The sequence below is a fragment of the Ambystoma mexicanum genome, chromosome 7p, assembly GCF_040938575.1.
Source record: "Ambystoma mexicanum isolate Mex_15411 chromosome 7p, UKY_AmexF1_1, whole genome shotgun sequence".
Taxonomy (NCBI): domain Eukaryota; kingdom Metazoa; phylum Chordata; class Amphibia; order Caudata; family Ambystomatidae; genus Ambystoma; species Ambystoma mexicanum.
In genome coordinates this window covers 865,664,952-865,678,954 of record NC_090939.1, presented here as the reverse complement: position 1 = coordinate 865,678,954, position 14,003 = coordinate 865,664,952, and the positions used below count along the sequence as shown (strand labels likewise).

At 46.2% G+C, this 14,003-nt stretch overlaps 1 protein-coding gene across 2 annotated transcripts in view; it reads right to left on the bottom strand.

The window, feature by feature from the left end:
* FANCB (FA complementation group B) overlaps positions 1 to 14,003 on the bottom strand; it is a 494,704-nt gene that overhangs the window by 333,265 nt on the left and 147,436 nt on the right. For both annotated transcript variants that reach the window (XM_069637068.1, XM_069637067.1), the window contains 2 exons: positions 7,630 to 7,785; positions 6,823 to 6,915 (listed from right to left, as the gene is read on the bottom strand). In XM_069637068.1, coding sequence (XP_069493169.1) covers positions 6,823 to 6,915; positions 7,630 to 7,785 — 249 coding nt within the window. The remainder of the gene's footprint in view (positions 1 to 6,822; positions 6,916 to 7,629; positions 7,786 to 14,003) is intronic.

The following is a 14,003-nucleotide window of genomic DNA, read 5'->3' as shown; positions in this document are numbered from 1 at the left end:
TGGAGGTTGGAAAAATATGGTTGCCACATGAGAAAAGACATTAGAAGGATGGTGGAGAGTCACGTAAAAAACATAGGCAAAGGGGGTATGGCATACATTGTCATTGCTCTGCGCAGTCTTCCATGCCATAATTTTAGCATGTCTGCATCATTACAGAAGGGGAACAGCTACAGGCAAATGAGTCTTGGTCCTGGAACCGAAAGATGCTGTCCATTCTTAACTGCTAACAATGCCCTCTTTTCAATTTTGTCACAAGCCAACCCAACCAAGATTAGACCTTGCATGCTATCAGTTCGAGCAGGACTGCTCACACTGGTGGGAGGACCAAGACTGATTTGCACATAATAGAATGAAAGGCCGTTCAGAACAAAGCCACAAGATAGGATTGATTGAAATGTTTCCTTTTTGACTAAGCATATTCACAAATGCGGGTGCCTTGTTTGCTATTCCTAGGGAATCAAGCTGCACCTCACTGATTAAGTCCAACAAGACTGTCATCTTTTCCAGTAAAGCGTACCTGAGGGGTTCCCCACCTAACTGGTCTGTGTGGAAGCCTGCCCCGCTAGAAGTTATTTCTGGGAGTGGCAAGTACGGACCTCCATAAGAGTAGCACAACATTGTCTGTATGCAAACAGTCTCCATCCTGTGTATTGTGGCACATATTTGGAAGCTTGCATGATGCAACTTAAGGGGGTTTAGGATACTCCTGTACCCAATGGAAATGATCCCCCTCCTATCGCCAGCATGCAGATAAAAGATCCTGAGGCAGGCCTGGTGGGCAGAAATATCTAACGGCTTGAAAAGAGGTACCCATACAGCAGGGCTTTACAAAGCCAATCCCAAGCTCCAGGGATGGATAACACAAAGCGTGTGCAGCAATCAAGCTGAGGATTTTGGTAAGGAAACTTTGGGCTGCATATGGCAAGATCAAGTCAAGCTCTCAATCTTTTCGTTTGGATCTCATGCCAGAGATGTGCACAGCTCCGTTATGGGGGTGGCACCCTAACAGAGGTGGCAAAATAACCCTCTGTGTATCAGCAACGCATATGCATTTGGGCTATGTGGCTTCAATTAGGCACAGATCCCTATGTGAATCAGGGATTACAAACCCTCGATCAAGGCCACACCCAGAGTCTGCTAACATTGTTCTGCTAAATAACAAGGCTCATCAGGTACTTCAGAAGCGCACCTACAGATGAAACCCTCTTGAGAATTGAGATACCATCGTTGATATGATATGACATTTATAACGTGCTTATACACAAGTGTTTCAAGGCGTGACGAAGCAAAGGAGGGGAAACAAAGGGAGGACAAGACAACGATCTTACTAGGCCAAGTGACATTGAGATTGCGCAAGTGCAGGGGAGAGGGAAGGGGGAAAAGTGGCAGGGGAAGGGGGAGGAAGAGCAAGTGCAGGGCACAGGATAAAAAACCAAGTAGAGCGGCAAGCAGGTGGCAGTGAAGAGTTAAGTGCAAACATCAAGTGTCTGATAAGTGCAGGTAAACAGACTGTATGGTTGTAGATACAGACCCAAGTGCAAGGGCTGCCAGGAGGCAGTGCAGGTGTGCAACTGGATGGACGGGGACCTGGGCCCGAAGTTCAGAGGATAGCCTGGGGACTAGTGCAGTATCAGACAGGAGATCAGAAGGGAAGAAGAAGAGAGAGGGCAGAAGCTTAGAGGAAAGTCTTGAGATGCTTCCAGAACTAGAGATGGTTCTGCTCAAGTTTCAGAGAGGCAGGGAGGCTGTTCCAGAGGGAGGCGCCAGCCGAAGAGGGAGATCTGCCTCCAACTCGTTGCTTGGAGAAGCGCCTGACACTCAAGGAGTTGATGGTGGAGGAGCGAAGAGCTTGAATAGGAAGATATTTCCGAAGAGAGAGTTGGAGGTATTGCGTTCCCAGGCCCCAAAAGGCCTTGTGGTCAATGTAAAGGGTCTTGAACTTGATCGTTGCAGCCACTGGGAGCCAATGTAGAGATTTCAGGGCTAGAGAGATACGATCACTGGGCTTGAGGCCAAGGACCAGTCTCGCAGTCCTGTTCTGGATGAGTTGTAGAGGATGGAGAGTAGAGGCAGGCAGATTTAAAAAGAGGCTGTTGCAGTAGTGAAGCCTAGAGAGTACGAGAGCTCTCGAGACAAAGAGCTTCTGGGGGTAGGAGATGAAAGGAAGAATACCTCTGAGGAGGTGCAGTTGGTAGTTTGACTTCTTAGAGACGTCAGATATGTGAGGCGAGAAGGAGAGAGTGGAGTCGAAGATGACCAAGAGGTTCTTAGCCTCACAGGTGGGAGCAGGAAGAGGGCCAAGGGAGGCCGGCCAGAGAGTGGTAGCAAAAAAAGGTGCAGGTGTGCCGATGAGGAGGATCTCCGTCTTACTGGCATTCAGACAGAGATCATTAGGAGTACACCACACCACACCACACCACTCCTGGATTGCAGACAGACAATCCGGGATGAGAGAAGGAGAAGAGGTAGCAGAGGGGAGCCTGAATGTCGTCCGCATAGTACTGAAAGTGGAGCAGAGAGCAGCGATGTGGTGGGCGAGAGGTGCCAGGTATTGGTTGAACAACCAGGAAGAAAGGTTAGATCTCTGGGGAACACCACAGGTAGAGAGAGAGATAGAGGAGAGGAAGCACCCAAGTTGGACCTGGGAGGGTTGGTCCGAGAGCAAAGAAGTCAATGATACCAAGGTTATCACGGAGCCGGTTGAGCAGGATGACATGGTTGACTTTGTCAAAGGCAGAAGAGAGATCAAGTAAGATGAGGACAGAGGGGAGATTAGCATCAAAGTTAGAGAACAGTTCTTCACGGATGTTCAGGGGAGCAGTTTCCATAATTCTGACTGCTCTGAAGCCAGACTGATGGTCATGGAGGCAACCAACAGATTCAGTGTGAAGATTAAGCTGGGAGATGGCCAGCTTTTCCAGGAGTTTGCCCAGGAAAGGAGTGATGGAGATCGGGCATAGTTAGCTGGACAGGAGGGGGTGGGCTTAGGTTTTCTTGAGACGAGGGTGCACAAGAGAGTGCTTCAGGGGGGAAGGGAAGGTTCCATTGGTGAAAGAGTGGTGGCAGATGTCGGCCAAGGCTGGAGCTAAGGTTTCAATATGGTCCTTGATGGTTTTGGAATAACAAGGAAGAACCTGTTTTGACAAGACTTTAATAGATCGGACTTGTCTAGCAACCTTGTCAGGGGTGAAAAGAGGAAGGGCAGAGGAGAGACAGAGGGTGGCCGCAGAGGGGCCAGAGGAAGAGGAGAGAGTGGAGGGAGAAGTAGAAGAGGACCAGAGGGTGGACAGGATGTCCTGGGTTTTAGAGATAAAATGAGAAGCCAAGGGCCTACAGAGGGCCTGTGAGGGGACAGGAAAGGTAGAGACTGTGGCAGGATTGGCCAGCTCCTTGCACATTTTAAAGAGTTTGGCTGAGTTGTTAGATGCCGGCGAGACGCTGGCTTGGATGTGAGCTCTCTTCTTAGTGAGGACAGACAGTCTGTAATGCCTTTGGAGCAGGTGGCAGGGCAATTTGTCAGAGAATGTACAGGATGCCAACCATTTCCTCTCAGCCACCCTACACACGCGTTTATGGGTGACAAGGTCTGAGTCGTACCAGGAGTTGCACTTGGCTTTCGGCTTCATGCGGATCCTCATGAAAGGGGCCAGTACATCAAGAGTATCAGGGATAGCAGAGTGGAGCATGGAAAGGGCTGTGTCAGGGGGTGAGTCAGCCAGAGGTGCCGGAGGGGGAGAGAAAGAAGCGGCGAAAGCCTCACCTGACACACGCTTCATGGGTCGAAAGACTGAGAAGGTGGGTGGCAGTGTGGGGGTTGGCTTGGCCTGAGGGCTATAGAGAGGGCGATGAGAGGTGAGGAGAAAGTGGTCACTCCAGGAGAGAGGAGTGGTGAGAGGGTTACAGAGGCAGAGGTCTGAGGAGATCAGAACATCAAGAGTGTGCCCTGCAGAGTGAGTCGGGCCAAAGGGAAGGATAGAGAGAGAGAGAGAGAGAGAGAGAGAGAGAGAGAGAGAGAGAGAGAGAGAGAGAGAGAGAGAGAGAGAGAGAGAGTTGCTGAGGTCGCGAAAGAATCCCATGGCGGGACAGGAAGCATCCAGGTGGATGTTGAAGTCTCCAAGGAGGAGGGGTTGAGTGGTCAAGGCCAGGAGGGAGGAAGAGAGGTCTGCCCACTCGGAGAGGAAGGAGGTGATCTGACCTGGTGGCCGGTAGATAGAAGCCACTGTGAGAGAGTGGCCAGGAGAGAGGGAAAGCCTACCGACCACGAAAGAGGAGTAGACATGCATAGGAATGATAGAGGCAGGAATCCATTCCAGGAAGATCAAGGCTAAATCCCCACCAGAACGGTTGGATCTGGGTGCAGAGAGGATCTTGTAGCCATCGGGGAGGAGAGTGTCAAAGCTTGTGACAGAGCTGGCCGAGAACCATGTCTCGGTGAGACCAAGGACATCAAGGTCAAGTTCTTCCAGAAGACGGCAGATGTCAGAGGAATGTTTAACAGCTGAGCGAGAGTTAAGAGTGGCGAGGTGGAGAAGGTTGCCATCCTTGAAAGACTTCCGGGCGGGGGTACAAATTAGAGGTACTCCCTGCAGAAGTGTAGGAGGCTGAGGGTGGGCAGAGGAGGTAGGAGGAGATGGCAAGGTAGTCAAGGAGGAGGAAGAGGGTGCCAGAGTGGCAGAGGGGGAGGAACAGAAGCTGAAGAAGCGAGAGAAGGGATAGCGGGAGAGGAAAGGAAATTGATAAGGCGCGTCTATCAAAGCGGATGAGGTTGGCCTGAGGGCCTTGGACCAAGACGGTGCCGTTCAGGTAAACATTAATGATGACCTTAGAGGAGTGCAAGGAAGCCAGGAGGGCCTCCCACCGGGTGCCACCATTAATGGGAGAGGAAGAGAAAGGAGAGAGCACAGAGACCATATGAAGAGTCCATAGGTCTGGTGAAGGAACATCAAGAGGATGTCGGTGAGGGTCTACTTGGGGCAAGCTCTGGTGTAATAATAATTATTATTATTATAATTTGGCATTTATATAGTGCTACAAACCCTCAGGTATCTGAGGGCTGCTTATTATTACCCACGGTGTGTGGTGCTCATTTATCGACCTCGGAAGGATGAAAGGCTGAGTTTGGCCCTGCCGGGATTCGAACCTGCATTAGCAAGCTCTGAATGGATGTCAAAGCGAGCGCTCTACTCGCTGTGCCACTTGACCGGCTAGGTATCAGCGATAAGGAGGCCTGGGTTGGAGATCAGGGTATCCTTTTTTGACTTCTTCCAACCATACTTAATGAGAAGGGTAGGAAAGTCAATAGAAAAGCAGTTGGAGAAGATAGGAGAAACAGAGAGCACTATAGATGATGCAGAGGAGGGGGAAGAGGAGATTTGAGAAGGGTGTGGGGAGTGAGAGAAGAACGGAAGGGGTGGGGGGAGACACTGGGGGAGAACACACGGGGGTGCAAGCCGAAGAGATGGGATGAGACAAGAACAAGTGGTAAATAGATCAACTAAACTGAACTTGATGGAGGGCTTGGGAGAGAGCACAAAAGAACACAGGACAGTATGATGAACAGCAACCAGGTTAGCAGGGCAACAAGAAACCAGAGCAGTCAAAGAAATAGAATCTAGAGGAGGGAAGAGCACAGCAGTACAAAAGACAGTTCATAGCAAAAAACAGAACAGATAGCGATAGAAGACCTAGAAGAGGGGAAAAAACAAAGCAGAACACAGAGCAGTACACAGCAAAAACAGGATAGTTGATGAGGAACCTAGAAGGAAGAGAGCAGCAGAAACAGCAATACCAGCAAAACAGACACCATAGAGGGGGGGGGTACAATGCAATCAAAGATCGTGAGGGACCGCGCGGGCTAGGACATGCAAGTGCAAAAGCGGCCAAGGCTGGAGGAGGCGCTAGAACACACGCGAACACGGGAATGCGATGTACAGCACAGGCCGAGGATGTGTAGCGTGTGCAGGCAGGGAAAGGAAAGGACGCAGAGGCACACGCGATTGAGGAATGCAAAAACAGGGCGCACCAAGGACAGAGTGGGCCGGATGTAAACGCGCTCACGAGAATGCAAGGGACCATGCATGGCGAGGACAAGCAGAGCAAACAGACAGGGATGGAAGGGGCGCGGAAACACGCGCAATCGAAGAATGCAAGGGGCCACGAACCTCAGCAACGCGCAGCGCATGCAAAGCGAAGGATGGAAGTGGCGTGGACGTGCACGCGTACGGGAATGCGAGGGACCACACAGGGAGAGGACACGCAGATCAAATAGACAGGGAAGGGCGCAGAGGCACATTTTTGTTTTGCTTGTGCATGACCAATTCAGAAATAAGGCCAGCGAAAATGTAGTTTTATAGTTTTATCACGCTCTAAATTTTGGGTCTGTTTGTTTTTACCCTGAGCAGTAGTACATTTATTTATTTTTTACATTTATAAATCACTCTAAACCCGTGGGCATGGAGGCGCTGGTACATTATGAATTACATGCACGAATTCTCAAATTGGCAGGGTGGTGTGAATGAAGACACAACAGGTCAGGATCTCTGCGAAGAGCCAGGTTTTCAGGGACTTGCGGAAGGTCCAGTAAGATTGTTCGGCTCGCATTTCTACTTTATGTGCTCGCGTGAAGTGTAGGCAAAATATTGTCAGTGGTCATACTAAGCTTACTGCCCGACAGAGAAAAGGTGCTGGTCAGCATATTTCATGTTTTTTATTTATCGTGCAAATCTTACTTTCTTCTTAATGTTGTAATACACTAAAAAGCGTCCCATTGCTTTAACTTTTTTTATTGTATTTTTCCTATTAAATGCCAGATGCACTACTGACCTGCAACCTCATTTCCAGTGCCTGCATAGTGCGAACACGGTTCTGCAGTCCGTCCTCAGCAGCGGCATCCAGTTCTGAAATCGGAAGGTCGCTCTAAGGAAGAACACAAAGCACGACTTTTTAACAAATATGCGATAATCATTACTGTGCAATAATAGAGAAGGCTTATGATAAGGAATGGCAAAGCAAGGCTACCACAAAAACGCAATTAACACCCGAGTGCTTGGGGAAAAGGCGAGGTCGGTGGTTGATATTCATCTACAGATCCATTTCCAAAAGGTTAATTGAAGTACCAGTCTCTTAATTAAGACTTTCCTTTAGCTGACCATCAAACAGGAAACACACACTTTATTAATCGTTTGAACAACCATGCTAATGCCGGCCGAACCACTCCTCAGAAACGCGGAGCCCATTTCCCGCCAGAGCACATTATGCAACGTGATCGCTGGATTCAGGCGGGAACGTCCTTTGACGTTACAGGACACTGAGTGAGAGGCAGTATGTATGCTCACGGCCTCATTCGAAAGAGTAATCTAAGATTTTGATTATACTGAGTCTGAAAAAGAGGGAAGCCATATAAACATATTTTACCAAATGGAATTTGATTTTCAGAGGCACCAGCAAAAAAACACCAAACAAAAAGAAACGTGTCCATAACGTAAAGAGCCCATTTGCTCCAATGCTACATAGGGACAATGGCATGCAATGCAATGTACTAATAAAGCCACATTGTGAGCCTAATCAAGATGTAAAAAGTGCATTTTGGGCAAACGAAGCTTTGAAAAACAGAAAGGCGGGCAAACTCACCTCATAGTTCACTCCAGCGAAATCGGTGATGTGGAATCTACTCAGAACGTCTGAATTCGAAGAGGCATCCTCAAAAAGTACTAAAACCTGTTGAGTCCCTGTGCCAATAAAATCATCCACCAGGATGGTCTTCACATCTTGCCAAGTGCAAGCGATCTGCGAGGAAAACAACCAACAATCTCAACAACAGGCTGTGATGTGTGGTTTCATTTTCGTTCTCTTTGTCATGGTCATTTTTGTCAACTACAACCAAACGATTCAAGGGTAAAAACACCGACCTCTTTGCCTGGATACCACACAATCAAGTTTTGTTTACCGAGATCTATACGAGAGTTCTTTTTCTCAGTCGTGTTATTTTCATTTTTAACTGGTATATATATATAGCTGTAGGTCAAGAACAAACTTACAAACTTGTGGGGAATTGGAGCAGGAACCCTAAGGCAGCTTCAACAGTAGATAATAAGTGACATTGGAGATGGAGGAAAATAATTCGACGTAAAGGGAATTCGGCACAAATGAAAGGCAGTGAGGAAAAAAAGAAATCACACAGACGCACAAAACAGTTGTATGGATGTCACAGTGGTTTCTCTTAGTAAACAGTCTTAAATAATCTACAAAATCTAGCATTGTTTGTAGTGTCGGTGAACCTGTTATGCTAGGCAAATGACCATAAATGTACATTATTGACAGTACTGGACCTTTCCCCTTGGATCAATAGCTTGGGTCACGAGGCCCTGGAGATCAGCTTGATCCATAGCCAGGGTGTCAAAACCAGGACTTCCAATGAAAGCTAGTAATCAGTACCTCTAATGATATGTGGAGTGGATCAAGGATTCCACATTATGCTATGTTATATGTCACTTGTATAGCGCCTACTGCCATTGGTATGGCCTCGAGCGATGTGGGGTTGAACGCCCCTTCAGATAACCGTAGTCCAATGTAAGAGGTAACAAAAGGATTTTTAACATGCGTTTGTCTAAGATAATTCGGCCTAGCTGCACACAACCTACACCACCTTGCACAACGCAACAACCTTTAGAAAGCAGCTATCCCCCACGATAAATTCAGCCTAGCTGCTCAAATAATCTCACTTACTAGCACCACCTCTGCTAGAATGCAGCCACCCCTATGACAATTCGGTCTAGTTGCACACATACTACCTGGCTCACATACCCTGCACACTACTTCCAGCATTAGAATGCAGCTATCCCCAACGAAAATTCAGTCTAGCTGCACACATACAGAGTGCACACACGCACCATTTACTGCTCTGACCATCTCCACTTACCTCGACCCCGGTCCCCCGCGTTGAGGCCATACCAATATTGAAAGATGCTATACAAATGCCTATTAACATAACATATGACATATGCATTTGTCCAGTGTGACACCTAAAGAGCCTCAGGTAAAGGGCCCTATATGTATTCATGCAATAATGACATTTATGGGGCCTGCCACACAGCGTACATGCACACAAAGGAAATAGACAGTCTGTTGATCATTGTATTTGCCTGCATAACTAGCACATAGCTAGACTGACCAGCATACCCAGCACTTAGCTAGATGAACTAATTCTCTGCCTGCATAACAATTGCATAGCTTATTGCATTTGTCTGCGCACCTAGCACATAGCCAGACACTCAATATGCATGCCTACATAAGAAATGCATACCTTATTGTGTTTGCTGGCTTAACTTGCACGTAGCAAGGCTGACTAATTATGCTTAACTACATAATAGTTGCATAACTATATTGACTTATTTTGTTTACTTGCACACCTTGCACATAGCTAGACTGACGCATGGTGTTCACCAGCATTACAATTTCATGGTTGTAAAAGAGTTTCAAATGGTCGGATATTTTTCCTCCATATTTTTTCTCCAAATTTGTTTTTACCACAGAATGTGGAGGAGGCCACCCTGCCGCCCAACCCCACCCCAACCAATATTGCCTGATGCTAAGCCGTCATATATATTTTGTGGTTAGAAATGATCAAATTAAATGTGAACCGTTTGGAGCCATGGGTTAGGGCAATCAAAACACAAACTTAAACACATACATCATTGTGTTCGCCTGCTTACTCAGCACATAGCTAGATTGACTCGTGTTTTCCTTTTGGGGGGTAAGTATCATTGTGTTTGCATAAACCAGAGGGTAATATCACCCTATCATCGCCTACCTTTGCCATCTCCCCCTCAACACTTCTCGTCTCTCCACATAATCCTGCAGTTTAAACTAAAATCCTGCAACACAATGCCTACAAACCGCAAAGATAGCAGAATCAGAAAAGAAGAAAAGAAAGCAATGGAAATGGCCCTAGCCTCTCCCTAATCAGTCACCAGGAGACTCTAAAGGAATCTCACTTCCTCATCTTCAGATATCTCCTGAAACATCATCCTGGACCAAACATCAGAAAGGGAAACAGGACTCATCGGTAATCCAACGGTAATCTTGCTATGCGCATGCTGACAGCCAGCCAATCTACCTTAAGCCTTCAAACCGCAAGAAGCAGCCATTCACTGCCATTCATCAGCACACATCCCTCAACCCCTCCGGGAAGACAGATGAGCTGGACCTCAAAAAGAACTTGTCTCTTTGAATTTGAAACCCTTAACACTGAACCCTAGGAAACGAACGAAAGCAATCATGAATGAGCCAACGACACTCAAGGAACCAAATCCACACTGCAATGACAGGAAGATGCCTCCTCATCAATGCATGTGCTATTTCCAAAAACTCCTATGACATCTTTGACTTTCTCTCCAAGGGCAAAATAGGCATTTCTTTCCATCATGGAATCTAGGCTTCCTGGTGACCCATCCCTGGTCATCCATGAGAGCAACCCACCTGAATACAAAATCATGAGCGCAAATTGAACCAATAGGAGATTAAAGGTTATAGATCTGCTCCACAGAGACTCCGTCACAGTCTCAGCACCTACCATCAATAACATCTCAGATTGTGAGTCGCTCGCTCTGAACTGCTCCATCTCTCCCACCTCACCACTAAGCCTCTTCTTAGTATACATCACTTCTTCCTACAGCCCAAACGTTGTAGACAAACTTGCTGACGCAGCTGCCAACCTGTCCGTGTATCAACACCTCATAATACCCTGAGACTTCATCATGTGGCTTGAGAAAGAATACAAAATCACCTGGAGCAAATCTTGCTGCAACTCAAACAAATAGTTGAGGGTTCCCATCTCCATATCCAGTAAAACTCTGGATGGCATCTTCTGCAACAAAAATATAGTCACCATCTGCTCTCCAGCAAACCTCCCCTGGGAAGAACACCTATCCATACCTTTCAAAATATTCACAAAGGAATCACCCCACAAACATTCATCCACAAGGTAGCTCATAATGATCATAGCCCGGAAAGCCATTCCAATCAACTCTCCACTGGAAAGACTACAAGCAAACACATTTACTCACCTTACAAATAGACTAACAACCACGCCGGATATGAAACTTTGTAACATTCATGACTGGTTATTTTTCCTTGGAAAGTATCACTCAAAAGAAACAAAGAATGCACTAGAAAAGAAACTGGCTAGAAGATGGTTCACCCCAAAACTAAACTCCTCGAAAAAGGAAAATCATATTCTGGAGGAAATGCAAAGTTGCAAACCTACCTTTCATCAACAGCTACCCCTTTACAATGAGGGGGTCTTCAAAAGAAGAAAGCACACTACTCTCAACACTTGAATCAGCACAACATAGCCAAAAGGAAATGTTTAAGAGCATCCAAGAAAACAAAATCCTGTTGGAATACAGCACAACTCCAACTCAAGAACGATCAGCCTCCTTCACACTTCAACAAATACATCCTTCACATTAAAGAAAAAGGAGACAATTAGGGATGGTCACATTCATACACCACCGACAATCCACTGACGCTTTACTCACCCACCTCTCTAATCTCATTGTCTTTTTCTCTGCAAAAGACTTCACACCAGCATCGGCTACTGTAACCCAACCAGATCTTCACAGGATTGACGCCACCACCAACCTGCACAAATCCACCAAAAACCGAATGCCTATATTCCTTTCCTTCTTCAATGACTCCACACCAGAATTGTCCCAGTCCCAATCAAATCAGCATACATGAGACCGCTTCTAAAAGATGTCCAGAGTTCACCAAAACGACCCAGCTAACTGCCACCCAATCTTAAATACTCCTTTCATCAGAAAGTTACTGAACAAAATCTTATACAGTCAACTGCAGCACTGCATAGAAAAAAAGAACTTCTGGACAAGGCAAAGCATGGCTTTAGACCATCTATGGGGTACAGAATTAGCTCTTTGTTCAATTTTGGACACTCTACAAAACAATGCAGATGAACATTCTGAGAGTGCACCCATCCTTTTGGACATCTCAACTGCTTTCAACAAGACCAGTCACAAGTTCTTCCAAAAAGACTGAAATACATTGGAAATAAAGGAACAACTCTTTGCTGGAACACCTCCTTTCTCACAGGTAGGACCGAAACCAACATCATGCCCTCCTACAACTCTATGCCTGCCCACTAACATGCAGCATATCCCAAGGATTCACTCTGTCAACATCTACAATGTCACCCCCACTGGACCTCATCAACCGATTGGGCATCATTTTTTACACTTAGGCTGATACATAATAATCTATAAACTTAAAAACAATCTGAAAACAAACACCGCAGATATTAAAACATGATTTGCACAATTTGACGCATGGATGTCACCAAACAGACTAAAACTCAAGCCTACCAAAACAGAACTGATGCTCTGGAATCCAGCATCTACTAGCACCACCTCAATCCATTGGCTTCACCATATGGGTCAATGCGTAGTACCATCAACCACTGTAATGAATCTCACTCAGAGTCACCATGCACAATATACTCAGATTTGAAACATAGGTCAGAGCCCTAATCAGAAAGTACTTTTTCTAACTGTGCACTATTCCTTAATGATACCCAAATTAACTTTCACCCACAAAACCATGGCTGCAATTTCAATAGTACTTTATAGGCTTGACTATGCCAACAGCTTCTAGGTCAGACTATTTGATGAGGTAACTATAAATGATGAGGTAACTGAGTACAAAGTACGGCCACCAGACTACTCCTCAGGATGAAAAGGTTCAAACATATCTCACCAGCAATACATATTCTTCCTAGGCTGCTGGTCAAGAAAATGATTAATTTCAAAACCCTGTGCATCGTTCATCTCTCCTACCATGGAAGAAGCCCACTATTCTTCAGAAGCAAGTTCCGGCACTACACTTCTTTCAGAACAATGCAGTTAAAAACGCTGCACTAGTCCTAGTCCCTAACTTCAATAAGAAATGACAAGGTGGGTCCACATTCTCAATAATGGCCAGGACATTCTAAATCACCCCTGGAAGAAACAGCAACAAACCAAGGGCTATCCAACAGTTTTCCTCACGATGACAACACCATGCCAAGTAAACAGACACATGCTATAGCTAAGGGTGCAAACACACTATATTGTGAGAGCAACCCTTTATCCCCCCCCATTCGCCACTCCACCAAGTTTTGAAGAACATTCACACACAGCTCCTCATTCCTTAATATGAATAGATGCTGTTTGCAATGAATTACACCTTAATAAAATACTCCCTCCAACCTATGATCTGAAATCCTTCCTGGAGTGTTGACTCATATATATCAAATGCTGCAGGCTACTGTAGTCGAACATTTGTCATATTTCTCATCGGCTTGTGGGTCCAGTGCTGCGGGACACTCAATGACATCTCAATAAAAGTAATCTCAGACCCATGTTAGTCCTCCCACCTTTCTAGCCCTCAGCTAACACCTAACTATTAAAATCTTGCAACCTTACACTTAACACTACCATCAGACAACCTGTCAGGCCTAGTAAGCGTAACAGACTCCCACCTTTTCCATCTTCTAGCAACAACCACTTCAATCAATGTTGTGCAATAAGGGGAGGAGTCGGCAGCTCTTATGGGTAGCTGGCACATGTATATACTGTCCTACAAAAGAATATACAGAACTCTAACACCTGTGGATAAACAGGAGTTCATGGTTCTGTAATCTGCTGGGGGGAGGGAGGTACTCACATTTGTGTCATCATCGATGCCCGATCACTGTCAACAGATGTGGAATATGTGAGTGCTGCAACCCGAGGGGGTCTCTGCACGGTTGGGCATATCAACAATGATGTGAACAGACAATGGTCCGCAATGCCAAGGAAAACATTTTTAGTATTATGCTATCTGCAAGTATTTCAGACACCACAGGCTTAGCCCTCAAGCAAATGAGTAAGTGGAAAGCTTCATGAGCACTCTAAAGAAAATACTGCACATCACAAATGCAAACAGTCAATCCCTACCGGAAGCAGTGACAT